The sequence below is a fragment of the Podarcis muralis genome, chromosome 10 (genome assembly GCF_964188315.1).
Source record: "Podarcis muralis chromosome 10, rPodMur119.hap1.1, whole genome shotgun sequence".
Lineage (NCBI taxonomy): Eukaryota > Metazoa > Chordata > Lepidosauria > Squamata > Lacertidae > Podarcis > Podarcis muralis.
In genome coordinates this window covers 27263704-27285998 of record NC_135664.1, presented here as the reverse complement: position 1 = coordinate 27285998, position 22295 = coordinate 27263704, and the positions used below count along the sequence as shown (strand labels likewise).

The 22295-nt window shown below is 42.5% G+C and overlaps 1 protein-coding gene across 2 annotated transcripts in view; it reads left to right on the top strand.

Annotated features, from left to right (window-relative positions):
- The first annotated feature begins 5777 nt into the window (after nucleotides 1–5777).
- The window catches only part of GXYLT1 (glucoside xylosyltransferase 1), a 35545-nt gene continuing 19027 nt past the window's right edge, over nucleotides 5778–22295 (top strand). Inside the window, exons 1-3 of one of the 2 annotated variants that reach the window (XM_028746099.2) lie at nucleotides 5778–6228; nucleotides 15911–16003; nucleotides 21894–22068. In XM_028746099.2, coding sequence (XP_028601932.2) covers nucleotides 6005–6228; nucleotides 15911–16003; nucleotides 21894–22068 — 492 coding nt within the window. In that variant the 5' untranslated portion in view covers nucleotides 5778–6004. The remainder of the gene's footprint in view (nucleotides 6229–15910; nucleotides 16004–21893; nucleotides 22069–22295) is intronic. The other variant, XM_028746100.2, reaches the window with a different exon arrangement.

Genomic DNA, 22295 nt, shown 5'->3' with positions numbered 1-22295 from the left:
ATTGACAGTGGGATCCTGTGCATGTCAACTTAGACATGTCCCACTGAATTCAATGGGACTTACTCCCAGGTAAGTATTTATAGGATTAAAACCCATGAGCACAATCTTGAGCATTTATACTTATCTGAGACTGTAGTCCTAAACACACTTATTAAGGAGTAAGGACCATTATATTGAGTGGAATTTACTTTGGAGTAAACATACTTAGAATTGCACTTTACAAAGGTGAAGGTGTTTTAGCATCAGTTGTGAAAACATCCTAGCTTGTACCTCTCCAAACATCATGTGCTCAGGGCTCTGCATCTGCAAAAGCTTAATAGACTGATTCAACAGCAAAAAACTCCCACCCCATATATTGCTTTACTTTGGGGCTTACAGCAGTAAGTGTCCTGGAAGAACAAAGTTACAAGAGGATGTCTGGCATATTTTAAGATGTAATCCTGTGCACACTTAGCTGGGAGTAAGCCCATTTCAGCTCAGTGGAAGTTACTTCTGAGAAGATATACATAGGATTAGGTTGTTAGCGTTTTTGTTGTTGTTGGATCAGATTTGGTACAAAATCCATTGGAGTATTGTTACAGGGGAAACCATCATTAATTGAAAATATTTATTTTGTGAACCAATGTGAAAAATTAGATGGGATCTTTGGTAGTAAATCTAACCCCAAAATATACGTATGCTTAATATCATTTCAGCTAGAACAATGGAATTTTGTAGCCCCTGACAATTGTGATGTTTGCTGGTTTCTTGTAGTATTGTATTTTATTTCTGTTTTTAACTGCAGTACTTCTACAGGCACAATGGTACTATCTATTTTGTACAATGTTAGTTGTGAAATATAGTTAGTTGCATAAAATGAAAGTCTGATGTGATATCTAAAACTTGCATAACTCATTTCTTGGTGTTGCTGTCTTAAAATCTAATTTTAATAACAGGGTGTTGTTGTTTTCAAATGGACTACTGCTGACATGGACTGTTGGTTAAAATACTGTGCTATGAAATAGGCATTCTCTGCTTGGGTTTTAATGGCTTTAAAGTACAGGTAAAAAATATTGGTGTTTTTTTTTTATGTGGGAGCAATGTAAACAATTCATTTCCTCCTAAATATTTGACAAAGGTGTTTTTTTTTTTTATACAGTCGTACCTTGGTTTTCAAATGCCCTGGAACTCGAACGTTTTGGCTCCCAAACCTGGAAGTGATTGTTCCAGTTAGCGAACGTTCTTCTGGAACCCAAATGTCCAATGGGGCTTCCGCAGCTTCTGACTGGCTGTAGGAGCTTCCTGCAGTCAATCAGAAGCTGCGATTTGGTTTTTGAATGTTTTGGAAGTCGAACGGAATCCATCCAGGGAACGACTGTATATATAAATAAATTGTGTTAGATAATGTTCATGGTAAAAGGTAAAATAAGTAGTATGATAGCTACTTAAGTGTTTGAAAAAATTCTAGTTAAAACAAAATATACATGCTTTGCTGGTGAAACAGTAATTGGCATATTCAGTTATTAAGATTACATTTTCTATAGGCACACAGATGTAGGAAGCTGCCTTAGTCCTGCTAGCTCAACAATTGTCAACAATGGCTAGCAGTGGCTCTCCAGGGTTTCAGGTATATCAGCCCTACCTGGAGTTGCTGGGGATTGGCATATTCAGTTATTAAGATTACATTTTCTATAGGCACACAGATGTAGGAAGCTGCCTTAGTCCTGCTAGCTCAACAATTGTCAACAATGGCTAGCAGTGGCTCTCCAGGGTTTCAGGTATATCAGCCCTACCTGGAGTTGCTGGGGATTGAGCCTACGGCCTTTTGATGTAATCATATCCTCTATCGGAGGTATTCCATAATTTCAGAAATTTCCTTTTCCACCCCACTCCTTAAACATGAATCTTACCTGAGCAACTTCATGGGTGTTACGACATTTGAAAGTGACCTTAAACACATTATTTCCTCAGGGCCCCTTCTTTTAGAGCCAATTAGTATTTGTATAACACATTTGCTTAACTCATGCTGTGGGATATCATCCAGTTGTCAACCTTAAAAGACAAATTATTGTGAAATAGAAGCAGTAATGAGATTTTAATTCATGTTTTAAGCAAGAAGAGAAAAATACTCCTAAAAAAAGGCATTTCATAGCCAACATTTCAGAAGAGTAATAAAATGTGAGTAATGCCATGATTCTTAAAAATAAGTACATTTAAGTGACCTTTGCTGTATTGTTTTACAGACTGTGGAGCTAATGTTGGCATGGATGTTTTAAAGAAGCACAAGAGTTAAAATAATATAAAATCAGGTGGAACCCACTATTACTCTGAGAAATTTGGAGGAGTGTGGTTCAGTAACATGCTGCTTAGATATACTGATGCATATGAAATACTGTTACCAAGTTGAAATGTTATAGAATACATTCTAAATAAACCTCCATTAATTGCATGGTTAAGGTGTCACTTTTAAGCAGTTTGCAAGCAAGTATTACAAAACGGGGTGGGGTGGGGAATCCTGCATCCGGTGGCTAGTGCTTGAAGAGGCGAAGGGGTCACTTAAGTGCTGGTAACGCAGCAAAAGTAATGCAGGAAGCAGCAGTTACGGGTTATGGGAATCTGCAGCCACACCAGGTGCTGTGATTCTCCAGCTGTTTGACTTTACCCCTGGAGGCACACCGCATTGTCTCCTGAGACAGAAGGATGCCAACAACACCAAATATAAGCCAAATACTCCACCCATCAATTGGAAACAACATGTAAGGTTCATTAATTCCATAGTTGTTTAGTGAAGTATATATATATATGCTCATTTTAACTTCTTGTGTTTTTCACTGTTGAAAGTTTGGTAACCCAAGAGAATGATAGTTGGCCACTGGACAAGATCTCTGAAAAATTCTGCTTATACAAGACGAAGGAAATATGTGTATCCATTTTGGTGAGGGGGGTTGTCCTTCCCTGGGAAGCTTGGAACATTAATTCTGAATAGATGAGAGAAAAAGGCTTGCTTGTTTGAGATGACCCTTATACAAGTTAACCAGGCAGGAAATCCTTCAGCAGCAGTCCATTACAGCCCACAAACGTATCCTTGCTACCTCTGACAGCAGCAGATTGAGCATCCATGGTGAATCCCTTATTTTTGAAGAAACAATTGCAATGTTGGGGAAATGGAAGGAAAACTGTAGAATATATCTGGTCTGATGGATGATACAAGAAACACTGTTCACCTAGCATACGATATAGTATATAAAGATAATATTTTTTAAAAAAAGAATTATCAAATGTGTTTGTGAGCAATTTAATTTTCTGTGGAGTAAGGACATGGGGAAAGAGCGGTTTTGCAATTCCCCAGTAATTATACCTCTGACTAATTGCTGCACCATGAAAGTCTGATGTGATGATGCAATTCTGGATTTACTGGAAAGGGAACAATTTCACCCACTGAACTGTGTTTCCTTTTAATAAGCAAAACTCTGGTCAGATTTAGAAATGTTTCCGGAACAAAACTATTTTGTGGCACATTCCAAGAGGTAATTGCTAGGTGATTCTTATATTCCAGCAAATATGTTTATTTAAACAACTATCAGTGTTTGGTAATAGTATGCCTGCTCCATTTGTACCATCATTTCCTCCCCCTCCTAGGAACTTGGGCTGGAGGTACCTTAAGGTAAAGGTAAAGGGACCCCTGACCATTAGGTCCAGTCACAGACTAGGGTTGCGGTGCTCATCTCGCTTTAATGGCTGAGGGAGCCGGCGTACAGCTTCCGGGTCATATGACCAGCATGACTAAGCTGCTTCTGGCGAACCAGAGCAGCACACAGAAATGCCGTTTACCTTCCTGCCGGAGCAGTACCTATTTATCTACTTAGAGCACTGTTTTTCCAGCCTGTGGCTTGCAACTCACAAGTGAGCTGTGGGCTTTATAAGCAGCTTGACTCTTAATCATAGACACCAAAGGCAGTGCCTGCACTTCAGAAGCAATCTGTAATAATCACTCAAAGCAACTCCCTGTATGACCATCTGCCAGTAAGGGTAGTTGGGTTTTTCAGCAATGATTGCTATGAAGATGAAATACAGAAGCAGGTTATGTATCAATAATTGTCTGAGACTATAATCTTCAAACCCCTCATTGACTAACCCGTTGGCAAACTACAAGTTCAGCCACCCTCCCGAGTTTTTCCAAAGTGGGCTTTATCGTTAAAATGTGAATATTTCTAAGTTTCATTATATCTAACACTGGTTGTGTAAGTTCTATGTTTTTAGAATATATATTTTATAGCTTAAATCCTGCAACTTGATGGTTGATGTTCTGACATTCCCATAAACAAAACTCTGAATAGCCTTGTAAGTACTATAAATATTTCAACAAGTTATGCATTAAGTAAATTTTTGCTCGGATGCTTTTAAGTAATGGTTATAAAATAGGCAAATGTGCAGTTAAAATGCACAACACTGACAGCTGTTGAAGACCTAAAGTCCAAAACTCATGTGATAATAAATTGTGTCACCCTACCAAGTAAATTTGGACTTGTCGATCACCGTACAAAAATGGTTGGGAACCACTGCTTCACAGATGGCCCCCACCAGGTAAGACACCCTCCCAAAAAAGATAAAGTATTTGCATTCCTCCCCTTGAAAGTTTCTTGAATACCGTACCTAATGCTAAAAAAGGTTGCTTATCTTATTATTTGCGATCAATGTTACTAATCCTAGGGAGGGTACCGTAGCTTGTGATGACACAATATAGCCATCTCTGGAACAGCAGACCAGCCAAGGTAAGTGACCTGGGTGCCATAACAAAAGACTGTGGATACAGTATATGCAATTTCATGAAATGTTAAAACAAGCTCCATCTTTCAGATGCTTTTCATGTCAATAGAGTAACTGCTTCACACAAAAAACTTGCCACTTTGTGTTTAGAGCATGTTACTGGATATCATGGCTATAATCTTACACAGCTTGCTTATAAAAAGTCCACCTTCTTCCGCAACCAAGAATTCTGGGAACTGTAGTCTGTTAAGGGTCCCAAGAATTGTGGCTGCTACATACCACCAGTACATATTCACCCCAGTGCAAAAGTTTGTTATTAGTTCCCTGTGCCTTATTTGCTTTTAAGTTCAAAAAACAAAAAAGGAGGAAAGTTTTAATGTCCCCGCACACCAAAATAAAGTTTATATATCCTGAACTCCCAAATAAGCTTTGGCATACCCCATATCATCTACTTAACCTGAATCTGTTCTTAACCTGAAACACCACTTTAGCTAATGGGGCCTCCTGCTGCCGCCGCGCCGCCAAAGCACGATTTCTGTTCTCATCCTGAAGCAAAGTTCTTAACCTGAGGCACTATTTCTGGGTTAGCGGAGTCTGTAACCTGAAGCATATGTAACCTGAAGCGTATGTAACCTGAGGGACCACGGCAGTTGCTTTGGAAGACGATAATCAGATATCTGCACAACATGACCAGTCCAACGAAGTTGATGTTGAAGAATCATTGCTTCAACACTGGTGATCTTTGCTTCTTCCAGTACACTGGTATTAGTTCGCTTGTCACACTGCAGCCGACACACTAACGTGTGGAGACACACCATTTGGAGAGCTCTGTCCTAGCAAAGGGGCGGCCACCGACTTCTGCCTCCCGCCTTCGCCTCCCTCGCTCGACGCTGCAGCGCTCCCAGCCGCCGCCAGGACAGGCCTCCCGCCGCTCTCGTGCCTCCACCACCGCCAGGCGCCCACAACACGCCTCTCACCCCACCCCTCGCCACCTCCCCCCCGCCTGGCTCCGCCTTGAGAGCCCGGGCCTCTTCGCCTCCGCCTTCTTCCTCCTCCTCCTCCTCCTCCTCTCGGGGCAGCTCTCCTGCAACTACCTCAGCGGCGTCGCCGCCGCCTTTGCTGCACCCGCCGCCGCCGCCTTGGCTGGCTTGCTCGCTGCGGTCGCCGCGTTGCTTTTGTTGCTGCCTCCTCCGCCGCTGGCGCTCCCGCTCCCGGTTAGGCCCCGGCTGCTGCGCGGTGCAGCCGGGGCCGCCGGAGGATGAGCCGCCGGCTGGTGCAGGTGGTCTTGCTGTGCCTGGGCTGCGGCTTGTGCTCCTTGCTCTACGCCTTCAGCCAACTGGCTCTGTCGCTGGAGCAGGAGGCGGCCCGGCGCCAGGGGGACTCTGCCTTGCCCGTGCGCAGGCAGCTCAGCGGCGGCGGCGGCGGCGCCTGGAGGGCCGCGGCGAGAAGCGCAGGCTGCAGCCAGCGAGAGCCGCCGGAAAGGTACCGTCTGGGGACGCCGGGGCCTGCGTTTCCTGCGAGGAAGGAGCGCCTGAGTATTAGTAGCGAGGGGTGGGGGTGCCTGTGCCTTTGCTCCAGGCGGGAGGGTGAGGGAAGCCAGGAGCGTCGGCGCCTCAGGTCGTCGCAGGCTCACAATCTCAAGAGATATATTGGGACAAAGTTGAATTTGCAAGGAGGCGCTTCCAGTGCGCAGGGCCGGGTGTTCAGACGGAGTTTACGCCAGTCTGGTTGCTTTCCCCCAGATTCCCTCCCCCCCTCCCCATCTTGTCGGTCAAGCATTCCGTGGCTACCAAGCGTGCGTAATCCTCCCTCGGCTGCGTTTTTTGTGCCGCCGCCGGTCACCCCGCTTCCCCTGTCGCTTAAGGGCGGCCACCCTGCAGCTTTCAAAGGAGCCTCTAGCGAGTCGCTTTTCTCTCAGCTGCTGCCAGCTGGGAAACAGGAGACCCGCCTGAACTTTGCGCTCATCTTGGTATGCGCGTGTATGGGGAAAATAGCACTTTCTGAACGCTTGGCCCAACACAGGGGAGTTATGAATGGACAGGTGGAGAGAGATACCCATGTATCTCTATGGAAACCCCATATAACCCATGTATCTCTATGGGAACCCCCTATAACCCATGTATCTCTATGGAAAGGACTACTGGTAATTAATCAGAGAACCTGTTATGTATGTACCTTACTGTTACTTTTTGTAACCGGCTGCCCAACCCAATAATATGTACTTCCTGTGTTCTTTTTCTTTTTATGTTACACTTTTGGTGTTACTGTTGAAAACCAGTGTTTGTATACATATATATGTGTATATATTACAGGAGCTTGAAGTGGAGAAATGGGATTTTGACAACACAAATGGGGCAGCTGCCCCTTTTCCTACCTGCTCATAAGCCATGACTGGCAGTTGTCTTCTTAGCTTAAAGGAACGAAGTTGGGGAGACTGGGCTTGAGACATTTCCTCTAAAAATCTCTTCCTATCCTTCTTCCATCCCCTGCTTTCAGACTATAAAAAAATATCAGCCTAGTCAGTCAGTAGCGACACTTGAATGCTTGTGCCTGCATATTGCTTTATATACTGTCAAGGTTTCCTGGCAGTAGGTGATAGTTGACAGCACAGCCATCATATCTCCATGGCTTGGGTGAAGGTTTCTGGAAGGGGGAATTACTCTTATTAAGTAGAAGCAAATCCTGTTTCTTCCTGGCTGCATCCTGCACATCTGTACACTCAATATCCTGTTGGTTTAATTTATTAAAAGGATTAACCGATACAGTGGTTTTGACCTTATTCCCTAGTGCAAGGCAGATTTCCACTTGTACAGACAGAAGTTCCTCCTTCCTTTATCTGTGTAAGAAATTTATGACTTAATCCAAACTTGGGCTGCTGCCTGGCAGAGATTAACAGGGCAGGGCAACGGGCAATTTGCTGGGCTATTGTCACATGATGCTAGTGAGTTTGGGTACTAGAATGCCACTACTTTTTCCTCTTCCCAGAATTGCCCCTATCACAATAATGGTGCAAAAGGAACGCACACTGAGTGTAGAACAGGATAGCAACTGATCAGATTGGAGTGTAGCCTACAAGCAGAAGTGTCGTGTAAGCAGTAGTGCAAATATAGGAGAAGCATAGGACTGGTCTGGGAGCAAATTCATACGTATTTGGTAAAAGTGTGGCCATAATTGGGCTTTTTATTTTATGGCTTATGTTGTTTATTATTGTTGTTGTTATTTGTTTGTTGACTTTCAGCCAAACTGTTCCACAGTGGCTTTATAAGAAAAGAAAATACCATAATATAGGCACCCCCAAACTCGGTCCTCCAGCTGTTTTGGGACTACAACTCCCATCATCCCTAGCTAACAGGACCAGTGGTCAGGGATGATGGGAATTGTAGTCCCAAAACAGCTGGAGGGCCGAATTTGGGGATGCCTGCCATAATAAAATCAATATGAAACATATACAAAAAGCAGTAAGACCAGTGATTAAAACAGCATATTATAGTAAAATGCTAAAAAGCCTGGGAGAACAAATTTTTTTTGCTCCACATCAGAAGGATATCAAGGCCAAGCAAAGGAAGGACACAAATGGGGTACAATTACTCAGACCTTGCTTTCCATTAGGGTAGAGGGCAGGGGGGATTCAGGAAGGAGCCTTTGGCCATTGCACATATTGGTTGTGAATGCTGTCAGAGGATAGATTACAGTGGCTAGGCTAGGCTATATCTGTCCAGATGCTGCAGCTGTAGCACCAGCAACAACTGAAATCACCTTATGCCACAGAGGCTACTTTGGCCTCTTGTGAGATGTAGGAGCAGCCCCAGATTGAGAACCTCATTTTAATAACATAGTTGGACTGAGGCACTGCCATAAACGAGTTCTTGTACATGCTGTTACAGTAATGCAGAACCTGACTACATGCAAGAGGATTTCTGTTGGTTTCTAGATCACCTAGGTTATGCATGAATTTGCCTGAATGTAATTTTGGCAGTGCAAATGAGAGGTGACAAATTTCTCCATAAACTGCTGAGAAATTGGTGTACTCTCCAGTGATTCTTTTATTGAACATTTAAAAAAAACTGATCACACATTACTATTGAACAAAAAATCTTCATCTGAATTGATTGGGTGCACATGTGCAGCTAAGACACTTCCTTTGGCATACCATAGTGAATAGACATATCACTTGGGAAGACAGGCAAACTAATGCTGGAATAAGCAAAGATCACCAGTGTCAAAGCAATGATTCTTCAACATCAACTTCGTAGGAGTGGTCATGTTCAGATGCCTGATTATTGTCTTCCAAAGCAACTACTGTATTCTGAACTTAAGAACGGAAAGTGCAATGCTGGTGGTCAACAAAAGAGGTTTAAAGGCTCTCTCAAGGCAAATCTAAAAAAAAATAGTATAAACACCAACAACTGGACTGTGAGCGCTCCAGTTGGAGAACAGCCTTTACCAAAGGTGTCATGGACTTTGAAGATGCTTAAACTCAGGACGAAAGGGAGAAACGTGCTAAGAGAAAGGCACTTTTGGCAAACCTTCACCATGATCAACTCCTGTCTGGAAACCTATGTCCTCACTGTGGAAGGATGTGTGTATCCAGAATTGGCCTCCACAGTCACTTACGGACTCACTGTTAAGACTGTGTTCATGGAAGACAATCTTACTCAACTACAAGTGATCTCCAAATAAGAAGAAGAAGTGAATAGAGGACCATGTGTTACAAGAGAAGTATTTAGTCTGGCGTTTAAATCTTGTCAGCCAGGATAGCTCAGTTGGTTAGAGCCTGGTGCTGATAATGCCAAGGTTGCAAGTTTGGTGCCCATATGGGACAGCTGCATATTCCTGCATTGTAGGGGATTGGACTAGATGATTGTTGGGGTCCCTTCCATGATTCTATTGTGCAATTTAATACTGTTACCGGTGTGAACCTGTGATAATATACGGTTTTTGTCAGAGATATGGGTATACAGTACTGGAAAATTAGAAAGTCTTCTGATGCCCGAAATCAGGCTTTGGGAAGCTCTAGTCAGCAGGCCAGATTTGCTCTCATGCCCCTAGGTCTCAATTTGGCTTGTGAGATCATTTTTCTCAAGCCACACCCAACTGATACCACGTGACATGGGGCAGGGAAAGCCATGGCTGTAAATGAGCAATTTGGAACACTCTTAAGAGTTCCTTGGCAAGCAGGACTTAGATTTGGGCCTCTTAAATTTGGCATCACTTGCAAGCCCCATGTGGGTTGGTTCCATTTGGGAGTTCCCCAGTGGAACATGTCATTGCCAGAAGCAGGACTTGCAATTGGCAAGGAATTTTAAGTTCAGCACAGAGCTCGGGCCCCACGTTAGTCAGGAGTGGTTGTGACTGTAGCTTGGCATCAAGACTCAGGGTGCCAGTATGAGACTTGAAAAGAACATAGATCTGAAAGAGGAAGTGGGAAAGAATATTGCTCTTTCATCTTTTCTCCTTTTGCTTTTCTCAAGGGGAGATAAGAGAACCACCCTTGTCACTTCACAATGAATGCGGTAGTGATTCCAAGGGAAGTACTGAAAGGTGCCTTTGCAGCTATGGGCAATCCCAGAATTATATAATAGGCTTTATCTAAAAATTATTTATTTGGAAAAGGGGGGGGGGGGAGAGAATTTAATCATATGCAATTTTCACATCCCTTTGTATCCTAACAATGAAACTAATTACAGGTAGGTGTTGGTCTGCCATAGTTGAAACAAAATTAAAAAAAATCCTTCCAGTAGCACCTTAGAGACCAACTAAGTTTGTTATTGGTATGAGCTTTCGTGTGCATGCACACTTCTTCAGATACCTGATATCTGATACCTGATATCTGAAAAAGTGCATGCACACGAAAGCTCATACCAGTGACAAACTTAGTTGGTTTCTAATGAAACTAATGACCTGGCAGAAATCCTGCAGGTTTTATGAGTCATTGATGGCTTTGACAATGAGCAGAAAAGCCTCTGCAGGCATTCCAGACTCTCTCAGATGATTTGTTAGGGTTATATTTTTGGGAACCACTACAGACAAATGCATGCACATGTAAAATTAGTTGTTTTGTAAAGTGTCCCTTGATATTTTTTTTCTGACAGCTCATACACTGTCTCTGCCCAGAAATGATTCTGTTTTTTGCCTGGATGAATTCTGTCATAAAAATTGAATCCGGGACCTTTTTTAAAAATAAAATAAAATATGCAGTCCATATTATTCCTGACTTAAAATATTTAACAATCTAACATTGTATGCATTCTCCTTATCTCTGATAAACGTCACTTTGCTGCTCTTGAGAAGCAAGTTTATTTTGAGCCCCTCCAAGTAGGAATTTGTGGCTTGGAGAGTAGGAGATAGCAGCGTTATCAGGGCAGTGATCATTTGCCCCCATTTCTCTGCATTATTCAGTTTTCCTTTCCATACCTCTTTGTCTAGGGCTTGGAGGGAGGACAGTGATTAGTATGGAAGGCATTGACTCCCGGAAAAGAGTCTAGGTCTCCATGGTATTGTTATATTCTCTTCCCATTTCCTGTAGCAGGAGTACAGGAAAGCAGAATGGAGAAGTTATTTGTTCCTGAAATGATTTGGGAAGCTTCATGGTTTGTATTCTTCTGGCACCTTTTCTTATAGATAGACAGCTCTCTCAGCTTCAGGATATGGGAGGCTTACCTTGTCGGGTTTTCACATGCAGGTTGCAATTGATACTGACCTGGAATAAAGGTGATGAGCTGCTGTTTGCATCCCTCTCCATCTTAGCCAGTAAAGACCAGCAGCAGAAGTAAGCACCATTGCCTGCTAGTATTGTCAATACTTCACCCGGTGGTATGTCAGACAGCTTTCCTGTGCTTGTTAAACAAATAACCAGTTTCCCCTCCATCTGCTCTTCCATTCTGGGAGTGAGAATGTGGAATGGTTGGTAGCCTTGCACTTTTAGAGGTTCTTGGAAGAAACTACTTATAGTTTGTGCCTGTCTGGCTTCTCACTCTTTTATTTTATTGAGACTTTGAGAATTCCTATTGAGATTAGTTCAGTGGCAGGCTGTTAAACTTCACAAATGTCTAAAAGGTTGTGCTAGTGGGTAAAAGCCAACGCATTTGTAAATACCAATTTGAGTGCAGTCCTTTTCCAGTTCATGCTAGACTTAGCACTGTGTTGTACTAACTAAGCACTATGATTTCAGATGCTTAGGACTCCTCCAATTGTGCATTCATGATGATTTTACTTCTTCATCACATTTATATCCTGCCCTACTTCCCAAAGTACCCGAGGGTGGCAAGCACAACTGTAACAAAACAATTAAAAACAAAAGAACATATGTAAAAACAATGAAAGCTTCTAAAAATATGTGAAACAATCACATATGTACTCCCACAACTAATACTATCAGTGCTACCAGGAACAGTATCTTTCCACCATCAAAATTCCTGGGTAAAGAGGAATGTTTTCTCTTAAAGGATATTAATGTGCTTGTGACGGTATTGGGTGATGCTGGTTCCAGCATTGTTTATGCCTGCAGACATTTTAGAGTGGCCGTACTGCTTCATTTTCCAATTGCCATGTGACTTTTCATATCACAGAAGTGAAATGATGTGGTGACAGTCCAGTATAAACCTGCCGTTAATGGAATATCATTATGTCAATGATACACACCAGTCTGGAGGGATCCTTATTGGTTCCTTGTTAAAAAGAAGGTCAAAATCAAAGACATATATACAGAGGTGTACCTCCTCTGTACCTCCATTGCAAGGAGCTGTATCAGTGCCTCTAAAGTCGGTAAGACTATAGACCAAAAACTCAAAAAGTTTGCTTTTCGTTGGCTTTTACACTCTGCCAGTGACTTCCTCTGGGGCCATCGAGGTTGGGTCTGCTCCACTCCATACCACTTCCTCTCCTCCTTCTCCTCAGTTGGTCCATCTACCTTCTTTCCTGCCTTTCTCTCTCCCCTCTGCTCACCGCTTTCCCTTCTGCCTCCTTTCTCCATCCCTTCCTTTTTCCTCCTCCTGCAACTCTGCCTTGGTCTCTCTTGTCTTTCTTCCCTCTGAACCTTATGGGGCATTTCAGTCACATTTCTAATAGCACCAACTGGGGACGGGGACCCTGCAGGGCTGCTGCGATGGCCCACGCTAGCAACTGGACTCTTCTGCCAATGCACCCAGAGGAGCCACTCCAAGCCAGAATAGAAAGGTGTGGTTTTTACACCTCTCTCTCCCGCCTGCACCTGCACCTTTGGCGGGGGCCAAAATAGCCAACCCCTGGGTACTCCCTTGCATATATACATATTGCTTTTGTACTTAACTGCTACATCAAAGCTGAACATGTGGGAGCGGGTGATGGTTTAATTATGTAAAGGAGGAACCACATCTTTCCAGTACTGCTGGTCGTGATCAGGTTGCGCTTTCCTGTTGATGCACTTTAAAGAGTGAATCACACAGTACATCAAAGTGAACCCGTATCTTAAGATAATTGATCGTTTAAATATCCATATGTAAAGCAAGGATTGATAATTCGACTTGCTTGCTAAGATCACTGGTCATGCCTGTACATATCTTTCTGGTTGCTTCTTACCAGATGAAAGCTATGATGCAATGAACTACCTACCGGTAATTGCTGTTCCAGTTCTTTTAGCGGAAAGGAGTAAACCAGAAACATTCAAATGAGAGTAGGATTCTTGCCCGAGGTGGTTGTGACGCTACACGGTGCGCTGTGCAAAAGATATAAAACACACTTCTGCCATTGCACCGCCTCCGCAGTTGTCTATTTTAAACCAGCCTCGTATTGACTTGTTGGAGCTGTGTAATTAAAAAGGGATGGAGAGTTTGCTCTAAATAGGAAAGCTGTTGTTGGTTTTAAACCAATAGCTTGAGTTCAGGAGATGCTCCTTTGGCATGGCAGCTCCTAAGACTGGATATATGAAGTCTCAACTTCCTTGGCTCAGTGCAAATGTTGCAGCAGCAGCTATTTTTATTATTAAAGGGAGTTTCAGTTTAATATACATTAATTGTCTTATGAGGCACACATCTTAATTGGATGAGATGTGCAAATGCTGTCTGGGCTCTTTATATTAGTGTAGTTAAACTGCAGAAGGGAGGAGAAGGGATTAGATCCTTTTTTGACCTCTCAGCAGTATTTTGTGTGGAGATCACAGGCTTTGAAATTAGCTTGTGAAAGCGCCCAGTTCAGCATTAGTGACGCCGCTGTATCAGATCAACTATATTGCTGCAGCTTTCAATTCGTAGGGCTGAATCTTAAAAGCTGGTTAACGATACCGTCACAATATGGATCTTAGTTTTATCTTTCTCTTTGGTTGCCTGGGTTCGCAATGGCATCCTGTGTCAGTTCTGAGACTTGATGTTCTGAACCATTGTGACAGCATTTTCACTTGAAAATGCTAAACACCTAAAGTGGACTTCAGCAAGCCAATATGGTAACCAGCTGCCAGGGAACATAGGAACTTACCATGCCCGATGGATTGTGTTCCCAAGGGCCAGCGTCATTGGGGCTAAAGCAGATTATTAATTAGCTTTTGCTGAGCATCTTCACATTCCTCATTGCATATTTTCCTGTTTCAAATTAAGTATTAGAATATATATATATCACTGTATTTTTTAGTAAGTTGTGCATACAAGTTTCTGCTTCATTTAAAATATATTGTATGCAAGCCTATAACACTGTGCTCTGCTGTTCTTCAGTGTTCCAGACAGTTAGCTCTACCTTTCATGGGCGTAGCCAGGATTCCCCCCCCCCCCCCCGGTGGGCAGGCTTTATGTTGGGGGGGGGCAGAACCTAGTTATCTGTGACACAGTTGGTCAGTTAGTTAAGTACAGTCGTACCTTGGATCTCAAACACCTTGGCTCCCAAACAAATTGTCTCCCGAACGATCGAAACCAGAAAATGAGTGTTCTGGTTTTTGAACGTTCTTTTGGAAGCCGAACATTCGACGGGGCTTGTGCGGCCTCTGATTGGCTTCCTGCAGCCAATCAGAAGCCACACTTTGGTTGGTTTTTGCAAGTCGAATGGACTTCCGGAATGTATTCCGTTCGACTTCCAAGGTATGACTGTAATTTTATATATTTACTTGATGGGGGAGGAAGGCAGCTGCCCCCCTGCCCCCCTGGCTAAGCACATGATATTCCATTCCATAGCTCTTCTCAATGTTTTCCCTCTTTTTCACCAATGGTCAGTCAGCAATTATGCAACCACTTAAGGTTCACCCTCCAAATAATTGTTCTACTTCTGCAAACTTGGGCTTCACATAAGCCTGTGGAAACCTCCTCCTTGTGTGTAGATTGCCTCACCTTTGCTAAACAAGGAACCATACTCAGCTTTGTGAATAGATATACAGTGGTACTTTGGGTTAAGTGCTTAATTCGTTCCGGCGGTCTGTACTTAACCTGAAACTGTTCTTAACCTGAAGCACCACTTTAGCTAATGGGGCCTCCTGCTGCTGCCGCGCTGCCGGAGCACGATTTCTGTTCTCATCCTGAAGCAAAGTTCTTAACTTGAAGCACTATTTCTGGGTTAGTGGAGTGTGTAACCTGAAGCGTATGTAACCCGAGGTACCACTGTAATGATTTATAACATGGAAACATGTGGTAGAGCAAGCAGAAAATAACCGTTAGCATAAATTTCTAGCTAGAAACTTGAAGCCCTGGCCGAAATTGGGATTTTTGCATACACCCTCTTTTTACTATTTTTGTTTCAGCAAAAAATGGGGGGGGGGGAGGAAGGAAACAGGCCCATTCCCCCCCCTTTCTTTCACATGTTTACTTGTAGCCTAGAAGTGCCTGCCTTGTGCAAATAAACATAAAATATCTTTTAAAATATGCCTTTGGTACCATGAAATCACCAGATGTGTTTCAGAAATGTCACAATGCCAGTACAGCCCATTGAACAGGGTGGTATTTACTTCCTACAAAGGATTACTCTGGATTTCACTTATCAGTAGATTTGCTCTTGGGCTTTATGCTCAGGATCCTGGTTACATACATCCTTATATGATATAAACTAATATCACTCACAAGACATGAAGCTCTACATTCAGCCGTTTATCTGTAATTAGTAGCTGGTGGTGTTTTTTAGTTTGGTTTAAATGCGCAAGCAGGAATGCTCCATTGCAACCGCTAAATAAAACAAGTAACATTCATACAGGATTGTTTCTGTCTTATCCTGTTAGGTGTAAGAATGTGTCTGTATCCTATTGGAATTCCTATTGGATGCTGCCCTCTGATGTTTGTGGAAGGAACTGCTTTTGGGAAGCTGCTCGTAGGTAGGCTTTGACAGAGATTTGATTGCTCAATTAGCTAATTTTAGGTATAATCATACATATTTGAGTATATTAAAAAGTGTTGAAGCAGTTATAAAAAGTTTGGTTCCCCCCCTCACTTTCTAGCACTCACAGTCTTACTAGATTTCAGTCATGCTCTAACTCATTAAATAAAACATGTTTCTCGTTTTGAAATTCATATACACTTCTTGAACAAGCAGGCATGTTAAAACATGCTGGTTTGCAACTAAATCGAACCTGTATGCAACCTAGGATTATGATCCCAAACTTTGGGTCTTGCACCAGAGTCGTAGAGGTAGATTTCTGCTGCTCTTCTCTTTACATATACAGTCATACCTTGGTTGTCAAACTTAATCCATTCGACTCACAAAACGGTTCAAAAACCAAGGCGCGGTTTCCAATTGGCTGCAGGAGCTTCCCACACTCAGTCGGAAGCCGCAGAAGCCACGTCGGCCGTTTGGCTTCCAAAAAACGTTCACAAACCAGAACACTCACTTCTAGGTTTGTGGCATTCAGGAACCAAAATGTCCAAGTCCCAAGGCTTTTGACAACCAAGGTACAACCGTACAGAGATACTAACCAGGGTATCGCAGAAGGAGGCAGCTACCTCCCCCATCAAATCAAGTAAATAAATAAAAATACATAACAAAAGTAGAAATAATCAGAATACAGTCGTACCTTGGTTGTCGAACGCCTTGGCATTCGGACATTTTGCCTCCCAAACGCTGCATCCCGGAAGTGAGTGTTCCGGTTTGTGAACGTTTTTTGGAAGCTGAACGTCCAACATGGCTTCTGCAGCTTCCGATTGAATGCAAGAAGCTCCTGCAACCAATCAGAAGCCACACCTTGGTTTTGGAACTGTTCCAGGAGTTGAATGGACTCCCGGAACTGATGTAAGTTCGACAACCAAGGTACCACTGTATTTGAAATTGCAATGCTCACTGAAGTCACTGGGTGATGTTGTGGCGCATTCTAGTGATGCAACTGGCAACCCAACTCAGCGATAGACAGAGCCAGACAGAGAATGATGACATGTGGGTTTTGTGCCCGCCTAACATACCATAAATCCTAGCTACGCCCATGGATACTAAGCAACGTGACTTGCGAGTGAAGAGTCAAACTGAGCTTGCCTTTACTTTGGTGGTTGCTTTCCCTAACTTTTTTTAAATGCAAAGGTGCTGTGGGTGACTTGCTGTGGGAAATCTTGTGTGGAGAAGGGTCTGTTTGGGAGAAAAGGGTACAAGAACTCTCCCCCGTTCCCAGTGGGAGAGGAGTGACTTTGAGCAAACAAACATCTGTTCTCCTGGTATTTCCACACAAGGCAATGTCCTATATCTGAAGCCCTCTGTGCTTGCTAGTGGGCCTGAAGAATTGGTAGGGAGGACATAAAAAGTCATGGCAAGTAAGCTAAGCTGCTGTTTGTGAATCCTACATCCGTGCAGTCTTGTAACCTTGTCAAAACAGAATTGTGGGGCAGGTGAGGGGGGAATCACAAAACTATGTGTACTGCGCAGTCTGGTTCAAAGGTTGTAATCATGTGCATGCTTCATTGAACAAAGTAGGATTTACTTGCAAGGGAACACACACAAGATTGGAATATAAATGTCCAGAACTTTACATAAGCAAGACCGATAGTTACAGTACAAAATGGTGTTTGTCCTTACTGTTTGATTAGTAGAATAATAAAGACAAATAATTTTGAGAGCATGGCAGACCACAAGTAATTACGACATAAAAAAAGATGTACAAGATTACCCATGTGGGCTTTGTGGATGATTGTGGAGAGATGCAGGAAAGCATCACCTAAATCTTAGGGTCTTTGATGACTCAATAGTCCATTTTCCCACTACTACTACTACTACTAATAATAATAATTTATTGAATTTATATACTGCCCTATACCCAGGGGTCTCAGGGTGGTTCACAGAATAAAATCAAGATATAAAACCACAAAATACCTAATAAAAATAAAAACAGCAGCCCAATACCCCCCCTCCCAATTTATTTTTTTAAAGGGCATAGGATGTAAATCAGATCAGCCAAATGCCTGGTTAAAGAGGAATGTTTTTGCCTGGCGCCTAAAGGTGTATAATGAAGGCGCCAGGCGGACTTCCTTGGGGAGAGCATTCCACAGATGGGGAGCCACTGCAGAGAAGGCCCATTCTCATATTGCTACCCTCCGGACCTCTCAAGGAGGGGGCACACGAAGGAGGGCATCAGACGATGATCTCAGGGTCAGGGTAGATTCATATGGAAAGAGGCGGTCCTTGAGATATTGTGGTCCTGAGCCATTTAAGGATTTATAGGTCAAAGCCAGCACTTTGAATTGGGCCCAGAAACTAATTGGTAGCCAGTGCAGTTGGACCAGGATCAGTGTATCGTGCTCAAACCGTCTTGCTCTAGTGAGCAACCTGGCTGCTGAATTCTGCACCAGCTGAAGTTTCCCAAACATCTTCAGAGGCAGCCCTACATACAATGCATTGCAGCAATAAATGCAATTCTTGACTAATGGGCCTGGTTTGAACACAGAACACTAAACTGTTATTCTGTGTGCCTCAGCTTTGTGCTTGCTTATTCGTTCCCACCTGTCTTCTGCTGTTTCAGTAAATCATTGTTAAGATCTATAGTTTACAGCTCAGGTAGTCTTTCTTTTTTAATTGTGTTTTTTTTATATAAAAAACTGATTTTTAAATGGATAAAACAATAATTCTGTCTTCAATACACTGAAGAATGTGCTAGTCACTTTTGAGATAGAATTCTGTCTCTTTTATAAGAACTACATGGCCCATTCAATGAAGAGTTGTGTGTTTTATGAGTGTTTTCTCTTACGGCAGAAGGGAAACCTAATGTGCACAGGGACTCTTAATTGAGGTGTACATAAATAATACGTAAGTTTGTATGTGTATTTACACACACACACACACACACAAATAAATAAATAAATAGTTGAGAGGAGTCTCGTGACTTACCCAAATGGTTGGAAATTTCAAAGGCAGCCCACTACAGTGTCCGTTTCCTTGTGAGAAGTGTACACTTCAGACTTGGGGATACTATCCAACATCAGTCATACTTAGAGCTAAATCACTGATATCATAGGCTTAAGTAACTGAAGCCCATTAACTTTTAGTGGGTCTTTTCTCAGTATGACTGGGTTTGATATCACCACAGGGATGTTGTTATACCAGCTTATTTGCAGATGAACATGGGGGTGTAAGGGGAACAACCCATTCATACAGCTCTAATCTATAAAACACTGTTGTTTGGTACCCTGCTGTCTCATTGTGTTATATTATGAACTGTTTCATTGATTTCGGTTGTTTACTCTGTTTTAAAGGTTAAAATATGTTTCTCCCTGGAAGTAGCAGTATGCAGGGGTGGGGAATGAGTAGAATAGCTTTTCGAAAGGCAGCTTTGAGAGTTATGGCTTCCTAAGGATACTATTTCCTTCAAAGTGCAGGTGATACTGCAAGATGAAATATTATCCTTTGACCAAGCCTTTGTTGTACGTCCTATATTTGACCTATTTGGAGTGCAGCAGATACAGCAAAAGGAGTGGATCAGAGGACATAACCATATAATATTTATTCAATGCTTCATCTTGGGACTCGGCTAGATTGGTAAAGAAAAAGTGCTTTTTATATGCGTTGTTTATGCGATATAACACTGTGACACCAGATGGCGTTGTGGAGTCTAGTCTTTCCCTGCCGGATTTCCCTGTATGAGTTTGCAACGCATTTGACTTGTCTAGATCCAGCCTAAGTTATCCTGTTAGTCCTATCCTTACCATTCCAGTGAACTTTCCAGGTTTCCCTTTATTTTGGGCAGTAGCATCTTTAACAGGAAGGAGTCTGGCATGCAACGCAGGCAGGGTTGGGATGTGAGTAGCACGGAAATGAAGTGGATCAAGGCACTGCTTATCTTAACTGCTCTTTCATGAGAGCAAACTGCACTTGCTCCTGTTCATGTGTGCTCGTTTTGTTGCCAATGTGTTACATCCTTTGCCTGCAGGATTTCCACTGTTGAGCCATTCCTAAGACTTCTGTTATCTAAACAGGGAAGATAACAAGAGTTTGAACGATAGAGCAAAAACTAGCACAACTTTTTTTTTTGCTATGCGAGATCAACATTTGTGTTTGGATGGGCTGCAACACAACTGTAATGGGTCCAAATGATCTTCCATCTGGCATTGGTAGAGGATTCAATGTTTGGAAGTGTTGTAAACAAAAATTGCCCTTTCCCCTTATGGGGTATCCAAGAGCCCATATAGAGTCCTTACATAGGTTCCCTATTGGTAGGAGAGAATAACAGAGGCCAACCAGAGAATATTGAGAAGCAAAGCAGCTAGTAAACTTGATCTTTATTGATCTGTTGCAACAGGGTGCTCCCCTCACCTGCAGGAGAGAGGAGGAACCCAGAAAAATGGCGCGCAAGGCCTTATAAAGACTTTTGAAATTGCCACCCTGTAGATCAAGACCACCCCCAGAAACATCATACATACATCACAGAAGGGGTGTAACCTAAGACCACCCCTCAGATTCATCATACCTACATCACAGAAAAGGCGGTCTTAAAACGGAAATTTGAATGTTGTTTTTCTCCTGTCATTGTTTATCTCCTGTCTGGCAGGTTACTTGATTGGATTTCCTGGGGAGCCTGGCTAGTCTTTTGTAATGATAAATACTTAGTTCCTGGGCCAGGTCACAGGCTCACACCCTATTCAAACACAGACATACCCTTCAGACAGGATTTGTGAAAGAAAAGACAATGGGGAGGCTTTTCCATTTTCCTTTGACCTTGCAGAGAAAACATTTGGTCAGTTTGGGACAGTTTGGGAATCAAAATGGTTCCAGGTCGGTCTTCCTGTGTTATGAACATTTAACATATATCTAAGACCTCAAAATTCCTATCACAGAAGGGGAGCTGATTACTGGAAGGAAAAGTCGAAACGTCACAAAATAAAACATGTGGCAAAACAATAATGAAAGTCTGAAGGATGCCTTTCATCATTTAAAGTGATTGAGCGATATCTGCTACCAAACCTCTTGCACTGAGTTCTGTACTAACTTCTAGTGCTCAAATATTAGTGAGTTGATAGGTCTGGAGTCTGACTAACCTTGGGACAGATAAATGCATTTTACCTTCTGTTAATATAATATAACTTCATTTCATTTACTTTGTATGGGCCTAGCAATTGACTCTGTCTCTGAAATTGCAAAGAAGCTGCCACACATGGATTCTGTTTGCACCCAGTAACCTGACCTAGTGTTAATGCTCATTTTATATAGGCCACCTGTCCAGATTACTGTTGTAGCACCATTTTATTGAACCAGAGTCAGTGGCCAGTGATATTACCCTTACAGCAAAAGAGTGCCTAGCTGCTTACTGATAAGGTCTGCTGAAGTATAATTTGGGGGCAGAGGATAGGAGTTGTTGTAACATGGCAGTGTAAAAATGGGCTATATTCTAAACAAAACATGATTATCCAAGAGTTCAAGTCCTTTAAGGAAAATGAAAAAGACCTTTCTATAAATAGTATAAAACATGTAACCCAGGAATTAAAATATATTACGATTTTTTACAAAAATATATTATAAGAACTGGTTTGAAAGTTGGAAACATCTCATTTGTCTGTACCATGGTCATAATGCCAATTCCCCAAATTTTAATTTTATTATTTATTTATTGAATTTATATACAACCCTATACCCAGAGGTATACTCCACTCAGATAATAAACAGTATATTAGATTTTAAAGCATGTGCCACATAAAACATGTGCCACCTGCATGCATAAATCTTCCCATTAAAATTCTACAGTGTAAACATGTTTACGTTGGTTTCTCCGGCAACTATTTCTTCTTGTTTCTCCTTAGATATGATTTTGTGAAAAAGCAACCTTTGGAGAAGATGCACCTGGCCGTAGTAGCCTGTGGCGAAAGGTTGGAAGAGACGGTTACCATGTTGAAATCAGCCATTATTTTCAGTATCACACCCCTGCACTTTCATATTTTTGCAGAGGACCCATTACACACCGAGTTCAGAGAAATAGTAAGTATTCCTTACCACCTATTTCCAGGGTTTTGATTGGGCATCGTTACTGTTGCTATACCTTGCAACAGCTCAAATGAGGGCAGGAGTGTGAAAATCTGGGGCAGCTGGAGAAGAAGGAAGTGTATGCCATTTCAAGGGCAGGCATTGTCATCAAATTCTACTCAATATTGATCCAGAGCAGAACTCCCAACATACAGTTAGCAGAGCAAAAACTTAAACATGTT